Genomic DNA, 18,688 nt, shown 5'->3' with positions numbered 1-18,688 from the left:
AGATGCTACGCTCTAGTTACACATGTCAGAAGGAAGTCTGCTTGTAGTGGGAAAGTACCTAAACATGCTATTGCTCTGAACAGCACTGCAAAATTAATACATTAAATTCCCAGTCCCAGGTAATAGGCTCCTTGCAGATTTCGATGAAGAGTGAGTAAAAACAAAACCAAAAAACCAACAAGACTATGTAAGCAAAGATCAGATCTTCTATCCCACCTTGGCATTAAAGACCATCACTCTGCTATGCCAAAAGTTAATCTCTAGATTATTTAATTTCATGCAAGATTCCTTTTGCTTGCAGGTTTGTAAACCCCACACGCCCAGATCCCAGATGAAGGAAGAAAAAAAGGGCTTTCAGTGACCTCAAGCAGAACCTTCTGAGAAACTTGTGGGGAGCACACTGCAAGGGCAACATAAAGAAGGGATGAAGAACAGTAAGAGAGACAAGTTGCAACAGAAAGGTGATGTGCACAACCTCAGGGTAACAACTTTTCTTCTCAGCTACAGGGGTGAATTCTGAGACCACACTATGAAGGAAAACAAATGCCAGGAAGCAGGAAAAGATAGGCTGGGCAAGATTTGCTTTATGCCACCAGAGTCACAAAGGGAAACTGTGCTTCCCAGCTTACCGGATGACCCTGAAGGACTGATTTGACACTGCTGTTTTGCACAGGTCAAAACGTGCAGCAGGAAAGTCAGATTACTTACTGATTTGGATGTATCAACAGATACATGACCACATCAGATTCTACTCAGTGTAGAAAGAAAAAGAAAAGAAAGGCAGCTGGAGGTGTGTTGTGGAGCAGAAAGGCTTGCAAAGTGAGGGACTTGCTGCCCTTGTAAAATCCTTGCTCACTTCTGTCACTTTGGCTAACTAGAAAAGCATTCTGGGAATGACTCAGCTGAACTAGAGGTGACAAACAAGTTCCATAATTGTAAAGCAATGATTAGAACAATCAGTGCTCACAGTGGGGCTGTGGTTGGTCACACCTGATGTTCCTATCTGCTCTGTGGTGTTGGTTAAACACATTTGTTGTGCCCCACAAGGATGGAAACTCATAACAAACTAACTGTTTAACAACCCTGGATTTTTACAATAAAGTGTCATTGCCATACCCTCGTGGAGATCATGTGTTTAACACCACAGAGGTGCTTTACGCCCTTTCCAGAAAATAGAGACCTTTTTCTCAGCCCTGGACACAGCAAAATCTCACTGGGATATGAAATTTCTGTGGTTTCAGCACCCAGGAACATTTCCCCAAATACCCACAGTGCCCCACCAGCCTGCAACATCCCTGCCTCCATCATTTCCCCTGACAAAAGCATCAGGAAAGTTGCTAACCAACCAAGAGGACAAACTTTACGTCTAAGGTCATGAAAGAGCAGCATTGAGTACCAGGTATAAAAAGTATTAAAGCCAATGCCACATCCTCCTCAAACAGATGGCCTTTCAGAAAGATTTAATCAGACACTGAAATGCATGCTGCGAATCCTCATTACGAGCACAGGATCAGGCTGGGCCAAGTGGCCAGCACTGACGTTATTGCCTCCAGGGAATTACCACAGGCATAAACAGGATTTGCAGGGCTTCAGCCTCGCTCTGGACAGCAAGCACAGGGTGCCTTTGTCAGCAGGAAGGAGGGTAAAGCAAAAAATTTGTGATGAGCTGGGCCAGGTCTGCATTGCAGGGAGAAGTGAGAGACCCAGGCCTTTATAAGGAACAACCATATATATATATATATATATTTTTTTTTTTTTTTTCCCCTGTGCTGGTCAAGCCACCACAAAACTCAGTGACAAGGGGCAGTGTTCTCTGGATCCCACCTTGAAAGCACAATGAGCTCTTGCTCACCTTATATTAATGGAACAAAACACAGAGCTGTGAGCACTCCATCCCCTTCAGTATCAAGAAGAGGAAAAACAGGATGTAGCCACAACAATCAGCACACCCAGAAGGAGGAAATAAAATGGAAATAAAAGGATTTTTCATCTCTTCTTCACTGATGGGGTGGCTTCTTTGAAAAAGGCAGGTTTGCCTTTCAGTTCTTTCCTCTTTCAGTATTTCTGAGAAATTTTACTGCAAACATTATTTGGAAGAGTCCTTAAGCTATCTTTTGACCTGGTTTTTTGATAAACAGTATTTTAAGAGATTGATTTTACCATGCAAACATAATTTTTAAAAGTCACTAAAAACCTTGACATTACCAACAACTGAGCCTGTGGGTTTATTTATTTTCCCTCTAGATAAAAAAAAGCCTTTTTTCAGTGCTAAAGATCCCACCCTTCTCAATTAAATGATGTTTCTCGTGTGGTATGGATTGGCAAAGCCAAATGTCCATCTTCACTTCCCACACTGGCTGGTGGAAATAGGAGGAAAATACACACAAAACTTATTGACAGAAGCATTTAAATCCTTCCTCCTTTTAGCTCTGGAGGCATCCTGTTGGCTTAGTGATTTCCTGTGGATTAATTCTGCTGCAGGGAGCATCTGAACCTCCTCTGCTCTGCCCAGAAAGAGCCAAACTCACAGTTTTTGGAAAGCATGTGAAGGAGCTCCACCACTCATCTTTTAGAAAGTGAAGTTAGCTTTTCCTGCATAGATATTCACATTTTCCTGCTATTATCTCCAAGATCATTCTTGGAAACTGTGGATATGAAAAGACTTAACCAGGCTAATCAGCAAGACCAAAAGGGAGTGGAGAGAGGTGGAGGCATCAGAGAAAGAATCACAATTCTGCAATTCCTGCTTGGAAAGATAGCAACAGGGTGGTCAAGAAATTTCAGCTGGTGGCCAAAAGTAATAGGGATTTCAAGTCCGTTTCCATTCAAGGTTTTGCGGCTTTGTCAGGTTGAAATGCCCACTTCAGAAATCCTGAGAAAGTTCTAATACTGATTGCATCTTCAAGAAAAATAAATAAAATAAATACATTTTTATAAAACCAACCAAACAAACAAACAAAAAAAGAAAACCAAAAAACCCACAAAACCCCTAAAAACCTAAAAAAACCCCAAAACAAACAAACAAAAAAATCCCCAAAAAACCCAAACCCAAAACCTACATTTTTCTGCCAATGTGGGAAGGAAGAACTACAATTTAAAACACAAGCGAATTGCTTGACTTTTAAAAGAAGGTGAATAATTAAAATGCCTTTTAATATAATACTACTCATTTTCCCTCAAAATCACTGTATGCTGCCCAAGCACAGACACCAGATTTAATTTCAAGAGGTTTTTAACATAATCTGGAGCAATTATACCCTTCTGTGAAAATCACCAGAAATAGAGGTTTGAGAATTGTATTCAATTCCACATTTAGCCCAGATTTCCTCTATATCTTTAAAACATACATTTACCTTTCTGGAAAGTCCACTTCACATTTCCACCTGCCCAAGGCAGTGGATAATGGGATGACCAAACTGTGAGAAGAGCCCAGCAGAACAGAATCACAGCATCCTTCCAACACAGGTAGAAAAACAAAAGGACCAGGCTGATCCTTTGTTGTACTGACTTTATTAACCACTAAAAATAGATTATTTAATATTGCCATATAGTGTGTATCCTTAAATGGACACCACCTTAGTCCAAACTAAGAAACAAATTTTGCTTGGTTTTCTACAAAGGCAAGAATATTGCAAATATTAGAAAGTGTCTAATCCTCCCATCTGCTGTTTCCGTAGAAAAATATTTACTTTTTAACATCTGTACTGCATTTACACAGTTCAAACACACACATAGCTCCTGGAATGTACACAGTATTTAGCAAATTTTTAACTAAGTTTTCTTTGTAATTGTATAGTTTTCCCCTGACAAGGAGAGGATCAGACTTTTTCAGGAGGATTACCTCTGCTCAACTCATTTCAAGCAGCTCTTGAATAAAATAGTTCATTAGTTCATGAAAAGGAAAGACTCCAGGGAACTGCTGGGGAAGGATGGGAAAAGAACAGAGTGTCACACTAATTAGGTTTTCAGATTGTCCCTTATCCTCCAGAATGCAGGTACACACACACATGTCCCTCTTCCCCTTAGGGGAGATCATTGCATGTTTTTCCCTGGGAATCAATGTTGCAGAGATTAAAGTTCCAACCAGGCCATAATTTCCCAGAAAGATATTAAAAGATATCTCTTCCTTATAGCACATTTCTGTTGCTAGTCCATAGAAAGAGCAGCCCACCCCCTTTTGCAGGTATTTAAACACATTCATTTCAGAATTCAATGAATTAATAAATGACTCAAAATTCAGTTCTCCAGCCACATTGACTGAACTGCAAACTGAGATCCCACTGAGTAATTCTGAGGGTGTTTCCATGGGTTTTTTCACCCTCTCATTCCAAATTGAGACCCCCAAGAAGCAGCTGATGATCATCAGAAACATCATCACATCACTACTAGCCTGGCATGGATCTGTGACCTTGAATTATGCATTCCCAGCAGACTGGAGAGATCAGGAAATGTCAGAAGAATGCATTGAAACCTCTATGAATTCTCCAATTCTTCTCATTAAAGGATGTGTATTTTCAATAGTGGATTTTCCCACAGAACTGTCAAGATTTTTCCAAAAATAATGTTCTGCAATATCCTTAGATTGTTATATTCCAATTGTTGGTATTACTGTGGATTACAAATGAAACTCTGGACTTTCATCTGATGACAGGGGGCTTAGTGTCAACCCACAGTGCTGGAGTCTGTTTTGGGCACTATGCAAGATCCCTTCAACTAGAGATCATAATTTAAAATAAACTAGTAGGTTAAGAACTGAGCTATAACATGATATAAAAAAAAACTTTTACATGTAAACGATTTGCAAACCAAATTAGTAAATGAAAATCTATCAAAGTATCACTTATTGAAGTAAACAAATAGTCTATCTGCCCTGTCTTTGGAAACATTTTGCCTCAGGGAAAAATTTAAACCTGGGCAGATAATCAGGATAAGGTATTTGAACACTTAAATCTTGCTAGAGTCTTTAAAGTAAGTGTTAAGTGGTGCATTAAATTTGTGCTGTTTCTTCTGAGCAGGGCAAATTTGCTCTCCTGTAAATAGTGGGGAAAAGCCTTTTACAATAATTTGAATCCATGAATAAATGCAATATATTAAAATTCCTAAAGTACAACCGTTAAATGTTTTTGTACATCAGCCAAATGAGCGGAATATCCAGGACTCAAATTCGAGTGACCACAGAAAGATAATATATAATTAAAATGACATCTGCACCACTAACCACCAAGATGAGAGAAAGTGACATCACAGATCTCATGTGAGCTGCAAGCGTATTATTAGATCTAAACCTGGCTGTAAAATTACTATCTACCCATGGGATTATCTTTAGGCATTCAGAAGCATTGTTTCATTTACTGATAGAACAGGGATGATAACAGGCTGACTTTGCTTGTCACATTGTTTTTTGGCCTTTCTTTATTCTTTGTTCACATTAGCTGCAGATGAGAGGAAGACAAGCTTCAGCTGAATCACTGTCGTGGAGCTCTTCATTGTTTTACAGTTTGTTCCAAAGGCTTTTTTTTTTTTTTTAATCCTCCCCACCCCCTATCCTCAAGAAAAGAACCCAAAAGCACTTTTAATGGTGATAAAACCAATGGGGAGTAAAAGATGCACACAATGTAACATCTAGGAATGTGGCAAACTAAGGAATACCCATTGGCCTAATGCACCTCAGGGAGACCATAAGACTTTGCTTATAGCTCTCATTATTAGCACAAAGAACCAGAAGCTGCTAGTTATATCTTGGCCTGATTAAAATTCAGTGCCAAAACTCCGACTGGTTTCACTTGGGTTCATTTCATCATTTGAGACTAGGATACAGGACAGAATTCTCCTTCACACGCAGGGCTATCTGGGACACCTAATCTCTACAGATTTAATTTCTGCATTAAATTTAAAAAAAAGCTGCATTTTGATCTGTCTCACATGCCATTTTTTTATGTCTCTGGCAAATATTAGTTGCCTATATTTGTAACAAGACTCATTTGCCACCAACCTAAAACAGCCAAAATTCCAAGAGCATGTAACAAGACAGGCAGTGATAAGGGGGAAAAAGAAAGCTCCAAACTTTCCAGTCACTTTTGAAAGCCACAATAATGATCCTGAGCTGCAAAGGGGACCTAATTTGCCCCCTGAAATCTGGCCCTAAGAGTCTAACTCCTAGCACTTGAAATAGTTCCCATATGCCAGTTTTGCAAACTAGGCAGAAGGCCAGGAGCAGACGGGTGAGCAGGCAGTCCTGGGCTTGTGCAAACACTGTGAAGGCAAACATGGACCTTGAGCTTCCCTCCACACTGTCCTGGTGTTGGGCAGCTACTACCATGGGTTAGCCCTTCCAGCACCTCCCAAAATCCCTTATAGCACCTCCCAAATATCCCTTCTAGCACCTCTCAACATCCCCTCCAACATAACCTTGACCCTCTGCTCCATCACTCACTGAAACCTGCAAACAGGCTGCATATGCAGAGATTTCTGCCTCCTGATCTTGTCACTACAATGTCACTTTGCTGTGTTTTCCCTTGTTTAAGGGAGTGAGCAGCTCTGGCACAGTGAAGGACTGAGCCCATGATCAATCCCCTCAGTGCTACTGCCACAGGAAAACACTGCATCTTATTAATAATGCTTAATACAAACACTGTTAATCCACATCAAATTGTTTCATTGTCCCTTTTATCCTTTGATAACTGATACACAGAATGGACTTTCCATGCAGACCCCTTTGGCATGAATCTTTGATTTAAAACTGTCCATACACACAAACACATCTGTATGCCATTAAAAGTTCACACTGGACCTGTGCAGCAGAAATGAGGTGCCTGCAAGCAGTTTATAGACATCACCACTGTCAGAAAATATTCCTCCAGCACTCAGCCTGGGCCAGCAATCATATTTATGAACAAGGAGTTGTTTGTGGCCAGGCAGTGGTACTCACCATCTTCTGGATGTAAATAAAGATCTAAAGGCTGTTGGGGGCAAAGGCTGATCAAGGTGGGCTGAAGGAACAACAAGCAGTGTGCAGTGATAAACAATGTGATAAACAATTTCTCAACAAATGCAGAAGTGAAACATCACTGCAGAAGAAGTCAAAGAGCAGCAATGTCTTTGAATGCAAATTTAATTTTTAAATGTGTCCTGGAAGGAATGGAAAAGTAGCTTAGAAATGACACCTGACTATGAGGAAAATGTCCACAGGATGAATCCTTCCTTCTTGGTTTACAAACTAGGTTGAAAAGTCATCCCAGCTGTAACTTTTCTGCATCCTTACTTGAACAGAAATACTGAGGGAAGAAATCTTGCAATGTGTTAACAAATCTGCCTGATGGTACACAAAGCTAAAAATTAATCAAATCCTTCACTGAAACACTTTGAATGTTCAAACAGACCAAGTTTGATTTTTAAACTGAGGCTTATGCCACCTTCCTTTTTCCTCAAAACATTTGCTTATCCATATATTTATCACAGAAATAGCCTTACCTCAGCTGCATCTTGCTGGTGTCTGTAGACAATTGCATTTTTTACGGTTTGGATGAAAAATCCATTCAGTTCCTTTTGTTTCTTGTTGGGAAAAATGCGTAGCAATGGGATCATTATGAATGGGAAAGAAACTGCAAGAGATTTTAAAGAAGAAAACATTGAATCAGACCATGAAGGCATATAATAGTGTTCCCCCATTTTCATTAATGTTGTAAAACTCATCTAGTGGATTGTGTTCCTTTTGTGAAAACTGATTTTTCCTCTCTTCTTCTCCCTCTTTTTCTTGCAACCCCATAGGTTGGCAAAGGATTTCCTTTTGGAAATGTCATGCTGGCCAGGACTCTTGCCAGACAGATGCTTTCCAAGCTTGTTTCCACAATTCTTCAGGATTTTGGTTCAGCTTTCTGATGTCCCAGAGCCACAACCACAAAGGGGAGTATTATTTCCCCTCAAAACTCAAACAATTACATAGAGAAGGTGGGAGATCTTGAACTGGTCTGCCAGCTTATGGCATCAACCCATGAAATTGTGTCGTTTTTATTCTCATTTACAGTTCTCCAGTATTGGGGACCTATAAGAAGGATGGGGATCTTTAGCAGGGCTTTCTTGCAACAAGACAAAGGCTGTGGGCTCTAAACTAAAAGAGGGCCAGATCAGATTAGATATAAGGAAGAAGTTTTTTACAATGAAGGTGGTGAAACAGTGGCACAGCTGCCCAGAGAGGTGGTGGATCCCCTTCCCTGGAAACATTCCAGGCCAGGATGGACAGGGCTCTGAGCAACCTGACCTGTGGAAGACATCACTCTCATTGCAGGGTATTGGACTGGATGACTTTTGAAGGTCCCTCCCAACACAGACTATTCTATAATCCTGTTTATTTTGCTTCTCTAAACAGGTCACAGACTGTGGAAGTGAGATGTTATCACAAGGATGGTCTCCAGTCCTTGGCTTTTATAGCCAGGAACTGGAAACCTGAGTGAAGTCTTGCATCCTAATAAACTCCTCATTAACTTATGAATAACTTAAGACTAACAAATCAATCATTGGAAAAACCCTGTCCTGCCAACAGGGCAACTGCACTGTGGAAATTCAGATCACATTGATGAATGAGCAGAAAGAGATGAACCAAGGAATCCAACCCCAAACCCTACAGAAACTTGCTTCAGGGAAGGACATGTTCTTAGATGCATAGAGGCACATTTCTGTCCCTTAAGAAATTGGTGACAAATCCCATTTTGCAATCAGGTTAAACATGAACCTCAGGGCAATTTGGACACACAACTGCAGAAGGAAACAGTTGGTGCACTGCCAGTACAGGTGCAATCTGTAATGCCAGCAGGATCAGATGGGCACAGGGAACTTGGCCACTGCACCTCCTGATAGCACTGTGAGCAGATCTCGATAACAAGATGATAAAACCTCAAAAGCCTTGATTATGCTGTGCCTTCCTCAGCTGTGATTCCTACTGCCCTCGAATTAACAAGACCATCACTCCCATGAAGCCTTAGCTTTCATGCCCTAGAACTAAGTGGCTTTGTACCCCACTCTTGCATTGTCTGTTCACCTGAAAATAAAAGCATTCTCTTTATGCCATTTGTCATCTTTATCCTTTAGAGCCATCAATCATGCTGCTGCCACTGCCCAAAACACATCTGTTTATGCTCCTCCACCTCTTTTCTTTAGTGGGCTGTTAATGGATGGGATTTCAGTCTCTGATGAGCAAACCAAGTGCACGAAAACTTCATGCTTAGGTTCCAAAGGGCAGTTATTCTGTTTTAGTGAGAAGTGTAGTAAAACAAATGTTGTGGAAACTGCAGGACCCAGAAACTTTCCTCTCAGATGACCCTGGAGCATTGTGTTCCTGGACTCTCCATTTCTGGGGGAAGTTTCATTAATGGTGACAAGACCTGTGGAGCATATGGTGGAAACCTCAAGGGTAGAATTGGCCTGTAGGTTGTGTTCTGGACACCTCTGAAATAACATCAGCTATAAAACTTGCTGCTCTGGCTTCAGCCTGTTTTGCAATTTGAGAATGACTTGCAGGGAATCACACAAGAAAGCAAAGGTAGACTGTACTCACGGATTAGAATGAGAAGAGGCTTAAACAAGGACATTTCAAAGAATGTTCTGCAGTTCTTCACAAAGGGGTCATCAGGATTCTTGTGGGAATCCACCTCAATTCCAAAAGCTACACTACCAACAACATCCAAGGTAAAGCAGTTGTAACACCTGCATTTAATTGAAGAATGAGAAATCATGACCTACAAATCACATAGCCATTAATATTCATATCTTCCTTCTACAAACATCACATAGCATTAATTTTTGCCACTGAGTTTCTTTTTGCTTTTAGATTTGAGCTTTGCCAACAAGAGTCGTTTCCATCACTCTGACAAATGCTGATGCTTGATAATGATCACCTTCTCTATACCTACAAAGTGAACATATTTTCATATAGCTCAGTAATTCCACTAAAAATTTAGTAAAATCAACTTAATTTGTTATTACCTAGAAATCAGAGATTCACGAGCATTTTCTTAGTATGCATCCTGACAAATGAGATGAACCTTTTCTCATTTTAAACTGCAAAAACCCCAACTACAACCAGTCCAGTCTAAACTCTCAGAGACAAGGGGTTCTTCAATAAAATTAAGGTGTTTAAGGATTTCCTTCTCCTTCTTCAAACCTCCTCTGTAATGTAGCTCTGTGGACAAAACCAAGAGGAACTTCCACCATTTGAAATCTGTATCTCTGCAGAGTAGCAGCAGCAAGTGCTTTGAGAACTACAAATGATTTGTGGACCACAATCTAGAAACATCAGAGCTTTCTGAATCCTGAATATCTGACCATCTCTCCAGTTGTCTCACCAGCTTTATTTTCCTACTGGGCTTTAGCAGCTCTATTTAGCTTTGATGTAAGTGGACTGAGAATGTGAAATATCCTTGGAATTTGGTTCTTCTGCTCTGTGGTAAACCCTGCAATGACTGTACTGCCATGATCCTTACACAAGGTTAATATCAATTTCTGGTGGTGTAACCTGAGTGAGTATGGATGAAGAAAAGGTCAGGAGTAAGGCCCATTAATTCCTGCATATATTATGTGAAGCAGTATTTGTAAACTACAATCACCTGTCATTCTGATCACACCAGAGCAGATTGGAAAGATAAAAACAATATTGCAAAACTAAGTAACTTCTTTTTGGTCTTCAACTCTTACAAATAAAGACACACACCAAAAAAAAAAAACCCAAAAAAACACCAACCTACAAAAAACCAAACATTCCAAGAAGTAAAAATGTTAAAAGAAGGGGCATTGCTGTAAAACAATAATTTCAGAAACACTCAATCATCTACCTCTCCAAGGTACTAAAAAAACCCTTAAAAACTAAATTTTGAGTTGCTGGCAAAACACAAAACAGCTGAAGAGAACTAAGGTGACAGGAGGTTGCAGATAGGGTCTTTGCATCCAAAAAAACAACTCCCAAGGAGATTCTGTCAAACTGCAGTGAAACAGGAATCACATTTATAAATATGTCAAACCTGCTGAAATGGCAGTATGGTAAAACAACTGGAAGATCATGTTCCAAGATGGTCAACATCATTCATTTATACTTTCAAAAGGTCTTTTCCAAAGTGTCTCTTGAGAGGTGAAACCCTTTAATGGATCAATAGCTAAAAGACCAGTCAAAGGCAAAGGACAAATGGAAAAAACGGAAAAGTCTGGAAGGACTGAAAAGGTCAATTTTCATCACAGCACTAGGCTAGTATAATTTATCTTGAGGTTTCATAGCATCTCTTCAGCTGTTTAATAAAGAGATCTCTGTGCACACACACACTCATATGTGCACATGCACATCTACTTGAAAAATGATGAATAAATTGGGGCTAAATACCCATTTCTTCTGATGAAACAACATTATTTGTGCTGCTTCAGTTTGGGAAAAATCATGAAGAACTTGAGAGGGCACTGACCAACACAGCAAATGAAGTGTAAGCAAAATGATGCAAAAATATAAAGAATGCATTTGAACTACTAGCCAGGGTCTTGGAGGAAATGCATCCACTCAGAGAAGGGACTAGACAGTGTTGTGAACAGCTCAGTGAAGACCTCTGATGAAAAAGCGACAAAAAAAGATAATAGGATATTAAATGCATAACAAGTGAGAGAAAGCACAATATGGAAAATATTAAAATGTCATTTTATAAATCAATGGTGCATTTTCATCAGGAGTACTGATGCTGTTGTTTCACAAAAACTGAGTATGCCATGAGAGGGGGCTATGAAGAATGGGGTAAGAATGATTAAGTGCTCAAAAAAACCTTATATAAGAAAAAAAAAAAGGCAAAAGGGTGATGGACTAGATATATTTGATACTAGATCAATTCTTATATTTGTACATTATTGGCAGCCTGGAGAGAACAGACTGGACAAGGACTGATGCAGCCTTCCTTTGTGCTTCCAGCTGTTAAAACTTCATTAAATAACTGCCAGAAATACATTAGATGCTTTACCAAAATTACTTTTCAAGTATGCAATGGCTGTCCCCAGGAAGAAAAGGCATTCATCAGACACACCCTCTATTAAACTATGATCTCCACTTTTAAAAGTGAGGGAAGAAAAAAAAATCTTTTATACAGTACGTGTGAATTTAGAATAACTGCTGCTATTGACTTTTTTCTGTTTTTAATCTGCTACTAATTTTTGGCATGTTAAACAAACCTCTGGATATCAAAAGCTTTTCCAGAATCTGCGTAGACTTTCAAGTTGCACAGCAGGATGTCACAGGCCTGGTTTATCAGTGGTGTCATCTAGAAAGGAACATATTGAATTGTGAAAAAACACTAAAATGTTAAGGAAAAAAAAGCCAAACAAAAATAATTATTTTAAATTGTTTTTAGCTGATAAACGGGATAGAGCTCTTAGTGTGGCAACATTCTGAAGGTTTTGTTAGGAACTTATGCACAGGTAAGATGAAATGTTGGCACTTTCTGCTAAAAATTAACCTACACATTACAGGGATGTCCTTCTCCAACTCTGGGCCTAAATACAAGAGGCTGTGTCACTTACCTGACCAATGGTTTTTGCCCCCCTGTGGCTACATACAGAGAGCTATCAGGCAAAAAGATCCCACTTTCTTTTTAAATATTCCCTATTCCAAATGATGATTTTCATGATCTCTATTTGAAGTTACATATATTTATTTGTATATTTATCCATATACATATATTTAGGTTACATATGCTCCAGGGCAGAAGGAATAATGTTTTCCAAAGTCCTGCAAAGGCTTTGGCATCAGAAACCCAGCACTTCTAACCTGCTGACTCTCAGTTTGAGGGACTTAACATGAAAACCAGAAAACCACCCTGGATATCTCTGCAAGCTGCTGAGGGCAAACTGCTGTTGGTACACAAGGAAAGGCTTTTCTGAGGTGGTGATGCCATTGAAGGGACATTTATGTGAATTTATTAATCCAATGGTTCTTTCCAGTCACTGACCCATGCTGGTCAGGTAGAGTGACCCTCAGGCTGGCTGTAGCCAGCAATGCCATAGTCTCTGAGGCTTCAGGGAAAACACAGCACAGGAAAACATCAAGGCCTTGTTAAAGTCTCTCTTTCTGTCTCTTTAGCTTCTTGCACATGAGAGGAATCAGACACTCCCCTGACTACACAAACAGGGGGGCAGAGCAGGGGTGGAGCAGCAATCTATCCCTGAACCTAAAGGAATTCTGTCCTATGGCTCTTTCCCACACAGACTGCCAAGAGCAGCCTACAACTTAATACCACAGTCTTCTCTCAACAGCTCTGCCAAGCACCAGCAATGCACACACAGCAACTTGCCTTTCCTTCCCCAGCTCCCCCCTTCAGCATACGGATGTCAACAAACACGAGAACAGACTTCTCCTCCTCCTCTGACATTCTCGTTACCAAAAAAGACTTACTGCAGCCTCTCAGCACTCCGAGAGCTTTGCAGCCTGCCCAGCCAAGTCCATTTTGCTTGGCACCTCTACCTCTGTGAAGCTGGCACAGCACTCAGAGCACAGGCAAGCTGCCATGCTGACACATGGGCAAGGCTCTGCGCAGTCAAAAGGCCAGCAAGGAGCATCCAACGTGTTTTCCGAAGGCAGAAGTCTGAGTCAAGAATGTGTCTAGCTGCTCTCGAGGTCCTGTGCCTGCTTGGGAGGAATTGCACTGCAGAGCCAGGCTGGTTTGGGCTTTGCCACAGTCTCACAGGACAGTTCTGGTGCCACATTAGTGTTGGGTTAAAGGAGGTGTTGCACTTTTGGGAGGTGCACAGCACATTGTGGGGTATTGTTCTTCCCTTTTTGGCTTTTTAAAAGGTCCCCTGCAGCAAACTTCTTCTCAAATGGTCCAAATTCAGAATAATTCTAATTAATACATTTCTCTTCAACAGATTGAACCGAGGTGAAATACTTTATAATCTCTCATCCAGCCCCTCCAATGAACTGAACCAGCCAAGGAGAACAAAATGAAAATCCGTTTTTTTAACAGGTATGATGTTTCCAAAACAGATGGTGATCATTTCGGATTTTTCTTTTATTGCCTTCTTTTCCCTTTTATTTTCCATCACATCACCAGATCTGTAACCAGCCAGCTGGTTGCTATCACTTTTCAACAGCTGGCAGAGACATCAGGGGCACGTATGTCTGGCCAGGGCATCCCACAGCACCTCTGCACTTTGCACATTCCACCAGCCTTTCAAAATGCTGTTGCAATTCATTCCTAGCCATAAGGTATTTTTATTAGTAAATCTAACCAGGAAAACAGGGAGGGGGGCACATGGATTTGATTTACTGTTAGTATGATAGGACAGAGTCATGTCAATAAGACAGTTATTTGTATATGAAAGCTACAGGGGATATCTACTCTGGAATCCTAGGTTGGGTTTGGGGTTTTTATTCCTCTGGGGTATATAAATTAGCCCGAGATTGAGAACTACAAAGACTGCAGACTGAAACATTCTCAAGTCTCATAACACCTCAAAATCTTTGTCTGATTGTCAAGAAAAATAAAGTAGTGTTGGGGGAGGTAAACTACACCAAACGCTGGAAACTGGCAGAGAAACAGAGACATTGATCTCCACTGCCTTGGGTATCAGTGACTTCCCATACATTCTCATTTGCCAGTCAGAATATAAAACCTGCATAACCTGCCTGAGATTCAGTTCTTGGTGGGTAAACAAACCCCAGCTGCTCTGCGTTCAGATTGGCTGAGAGCAACAGGATGAAGAAAAATCTAAACAATATGGTCCCTGTAAATATTTGATCTGACAGTTATCTAATAGCAAGAGTAGCCCAGAGTCCAAATTTCTTTCTTTTTGCCAAAGAAGAGCATTTGGGGTTAGGGTTTTCATGGTGCCAGGGGCTTTGCCATATAAATCCTGCCAAGATGCTGTTTGGCACATAACAACAATTAGCTTCTGATTCTGGGTGTGCACAGTGCATGGGGATGTTTGCACTGCTCAAAGGCAGCAGAGCCACGTTCCTCTAGCTAGATGTGGCCTCAGTATTCATCAGGATTATTATTCTCCTTGTTATTAGCATCCAAATGGAAAACTGGAAGGCTGGATCATATTTACTGTAGGCAGATACTGGAGAGCTTGCTGTTCACATACAGAATGCAGAACTCTGGTTGGGCCTCTTGTCCCACAAATGTTATCAGATATAAAGGATGGAGAAGGAAAGAAAATACATCCCTAACACAAGAATTGCTTCTCTTCCATATTTCAAGTCCCTGAATAAAACCAGGAAAAGGGCAGAGTGTTTTGTGAGAAAGGTGTTTTGTGAAAAAGACAGGTGAAAAAGAAAGGTGTTTTGTGAGAGATTTGTTTCCATCACCTGACAGTGGAGCCCTGCTGCTCCTGGGCACAACTTACCAAAATGAGCAACTCAACAGGACATTGGCCTGTGGCTCAAGATTATGCACATTTCAGTTTTTACATTAGTGTTTTGCTTTGCCTTGGGTGAGCACACTTGCTTTGTCCAGCAACAACAGCAATTCCCAAAGACACTCCCAAAATGCCTTTGACCAATGTGCACAGACTGAGAGCAAATCAAGGAAACCTTAATGGTTGGGCTGTCAGATCTCATGTCCCAGTGAGACATGAAAGATCTACATGCCTGAGACTGACACTAGAGGATTTTTCTGCACTGTTCTGCCATGTTATTACAAGTTCTGCTTTGTGTCTTCCTTAGTTTGAAAGAAATGCCTCAACACAAACTCCACTTCACAGGATTTTTGGACAATGCTGCGCACTCTTCTTTAATTTTTGCGTTCTGTTTTGTTTAAATGGTTTGTAAATGGAGGAAAGGATCCTTGGTGTACTGATAGGAGATGACAAGACTACTGCAGCACCATCAGAATAAATAAAAATCAATAGGTTTTCTGCTGGTGTTGGCTGTAAAAGGGAGTAAAGCTATTTATCAAGTCTGACAAGGGGTCCAGAACTGCAGGATCATCACAGGCACCACAGCAAAAAGGAGAGGAACAAAATAAGAAATACTAAATAGGGAATCAAGATTGGTACAGCAAGATCACTAACGTGTCAGTGTGTTTCAATACATAACAGCTGAGGAGAGCATGACAGGAACACTGGGAAATGTTTCTGTTACTTAGAGCCTCCAGGTATTATAATTCACCAATTCCTCATGAATTACATCTTGGATCAACTTTCAGTGATTGGTATTGTTCCCACTTAACAGATAAAAGTTGTTTCATGTGCAGAGAATTCAAGTAGCTTCTGTCAGATCACCCACAGGCAGTCAATGGCAGAGCTGGAAGTGACATTTCTTGGGTTTCCTGTCTCTAATTTCTCATTTCTCATTCTTAGTGCTCCCCTTGCAATGGCACTATGAGGTTCATTCAAGGGTTTTACCGGAAAGAGCTTTTTATTAGATCTGCCACCAGCTACTCCAGTGGCATCTCACATGGGATACTAAACAATCCTACCGCAGGACCAAGCTTACAAATCTATTGCCTTATATTCTCACCACCACTACAGTATTTGTGTTTAATGTTACCCAGAGCCTAACCTTCCTTCAGTTAGAGTGGACTCCTTTAGTAATCTATACGTTCTTGTTAGAAAAAGAAAATTTAAAAGGGAGAATACCCAATGCTTAGAAATCCAAACAGTGAAACAGTGCATAGATTTTAAAGACAAATTGAGAAAAGAGAGAGACAAAGCTGGAGAAGATGTCAGAAACTCTTGAAAAATGTTCCCAAAACAACTCTCTGCAGACATGCAGAAATCACTATATTGGCTACACAACAACTCCATAACCTCTAGTTTCAGTTCATTTCCTGTAACTCCGAAAAATACAAAATTTCTGGAACCAACTTTTCATCATTTTCTGGCTGGCTGTTGGAGATATTTGCCAAACTGTGGGGAAATTCCTCAAGCTCAGTGAACTTCTCAGTGATACCACACCACTTCTTTGGAGTGACAAGGGCAAAGCTCACCTCTGCCACAGCCACAAGTGCCTCTGTGGAGCACTGCAGATTAAATCTCAGCAACACACACTAGCTCTGCCATGGGTCTTGCCAGGCCAGAGTAGATGACCAGCTTCTCACTCTTGCTAGCCCTGAAACTGTCTTTTCTTGTGTTTCTGAACTGGAGATACCAGGAACCTGTGCTGGAGTCTCTGTCCCTCGGTGCATCTTTCACCTGAAGTGATTGCTATGGGGAGCACAAGGAGTTGTTAACATTTATTGCTCTGTCACAGGCTAATAGCTCCCAATTCTCTCAGAGCATCCAGACAGGCCAGTCTGTGTTTGGAGTGGCACTAGGGGCTGCAGCACTCAAGGGGAACCACTTTCCAAAGACACTCATGAGGTCTGCAGCCCCTCCAGAGTCACTGGAGAGGTTGCATAGAGGAACAAAGGAAAGGCAGACTTCCAGAATGAACAGTGAGGAAAACCTTGGTGTGGGATTTTGTCAGAGGAATTAATATCTTGGAAGAAGAAATAAGGAATGTCCTAGTAGTATTTATAAATATGTATAAAATAGCATATCTAGGTTCTTATGCTATAAATTAGTACCAAATCTGTGTTTGTAACTCAAAGTGGAGAGGAAGGGTTTATTATAAACAGGATGTCTTGCAGATAATGCTGAATACTCTGTAGTATGGCCAATACTAGAACATGGTATTTCTGTTTCCATGCTGCTGTAGAGGTTCTGAGAGAGTACCAAATATGGGAGAGTTAAAAAGTGAGATCATAATTAATGAGCATTGATTTCCTTTGAGAAGTGTTGGTATGGCTTCTAAATTAAGCAACAGCAGGAAAAGCACATGGGCAAGGACTTAAGTTGCATTAACTTCAAATCCCAGGATTGCTAATGTATTTGGGTATAAAATGAAATGCAAGGCTGAGGAGCACATCCGTTCAGCAGCAGCTTTAATCTCACACGGGCTCACTGCAAGTGTCTGTGTAGGGATGGACAGACTTCTGGTGAAGGCATGGGAGAGAAAAGTGAATTTGAACCTTTCACAAAGACCTGCCCCACTCCTTTTCCCCACCTGCTGTAGAATGGGAGGAGAAAGTGACAATTTCCAGGTCACCCCAAGCCCATGCACAGTCACACCCCTTCCACAGAGCTCGCAAGAGGCAGCATGGGCAAAGCTGATTATCAGGCTAAAAATAAAGGTCTCACTCTTTGCATGCAAGACCAAGTACTGACCAGCCCTTCATTTTACCTCCTACCACTACTCCTGCATTCCAGCTCCACCACCAAGCCCTGCAAAGGGAGTGCCATGACTTCTCCTCCTCCCAGCCCAGTTTGGTCAGCCAGACCCTACAAAGCTAATCACATCCAGCCCCAAAGCAGGATCCCCTCTCCTGTCCCTCACCGTGCTCCTCAGCTGGTGCCAGCAGAGGTTGCTCTCCACAAATTGAGGGAGTTATCTTTTGTCAGCCCGCGAGCGGAGCGCCCATGACCTGAGGTAAGGCAGATTAATTTCCGCCAGGAAAATGCAGAACTCTCCCCTCTCCCCACCACGCCATGTGCAACTAATCGCTTGCATATTTAAACACCCTCTCCTCGCTGAAATTTCGTGATGGAGTCGGTGACAGAGCAAATGTCAGGGCGCATAACCAATGGCATTGTCAGTCGTGATTAATCAGCATCTCCGGCAGGCTGGCGGCCAATTAGAATTTACCATAATAAGGAGGTGACAGCCGGCGTTGCTAAGCGACTGCTGTCT

General features: G+C 41.1%; 1 protein-coding gene across 2 annotated transcripts in view; it reads right to left on the bottom strand.

Moving 5' to 3' along the window:
- The window catches only part of TBXAS1 (thromboxane A synthase 1), a 208,990-nt gene that overhangs the window by 75,553 nt on the left and 114,749 nt on the right, over positions 1-18,688 (bottom strand). For both annotated transcript variants that reach the window (XM_085049584.1, XM_085049585.1), the window contains exons 6-8: positions 12,190-12,278; positions 9,551-9,699; positions 7,471-7,601 (exon numbers count right to left, since the gene is read on the bottom strand). In XM_085049584.1, the coding sequence (XP_084905710.1) occupies positions 7,471-7,601; positions 9,551-9,699; positions 12,190-12,278 (369 nt within the window). The remainder of the gene's footprint in view (positions 1-7,470; positions 7,602-9,550; positions 9,700-12,189; positions 12,279-18,688) is intronic.

Source organism: Lichenostomus cassidix, chromosome 1Ab, assembly GCF_008360975.1.
Source record: "Lichenostomus cassidix isolate B80296 chromosome 1Ab, HeHo_3.0, whole genome shotgun sequence".
In the NCBI taxonomy this organism is placed as follows: domain Eukaryota; kingdom Metazoa; phylum Chordata; class Aves; order Passeriformes; family Meliphagidae; genus Lichenostomus; species Lichenostomus cassidix.
Note: the sequence above shows the minus strand (reverse complement) of the source record. Positions and strands in the feature narration are given on the sequence as shown.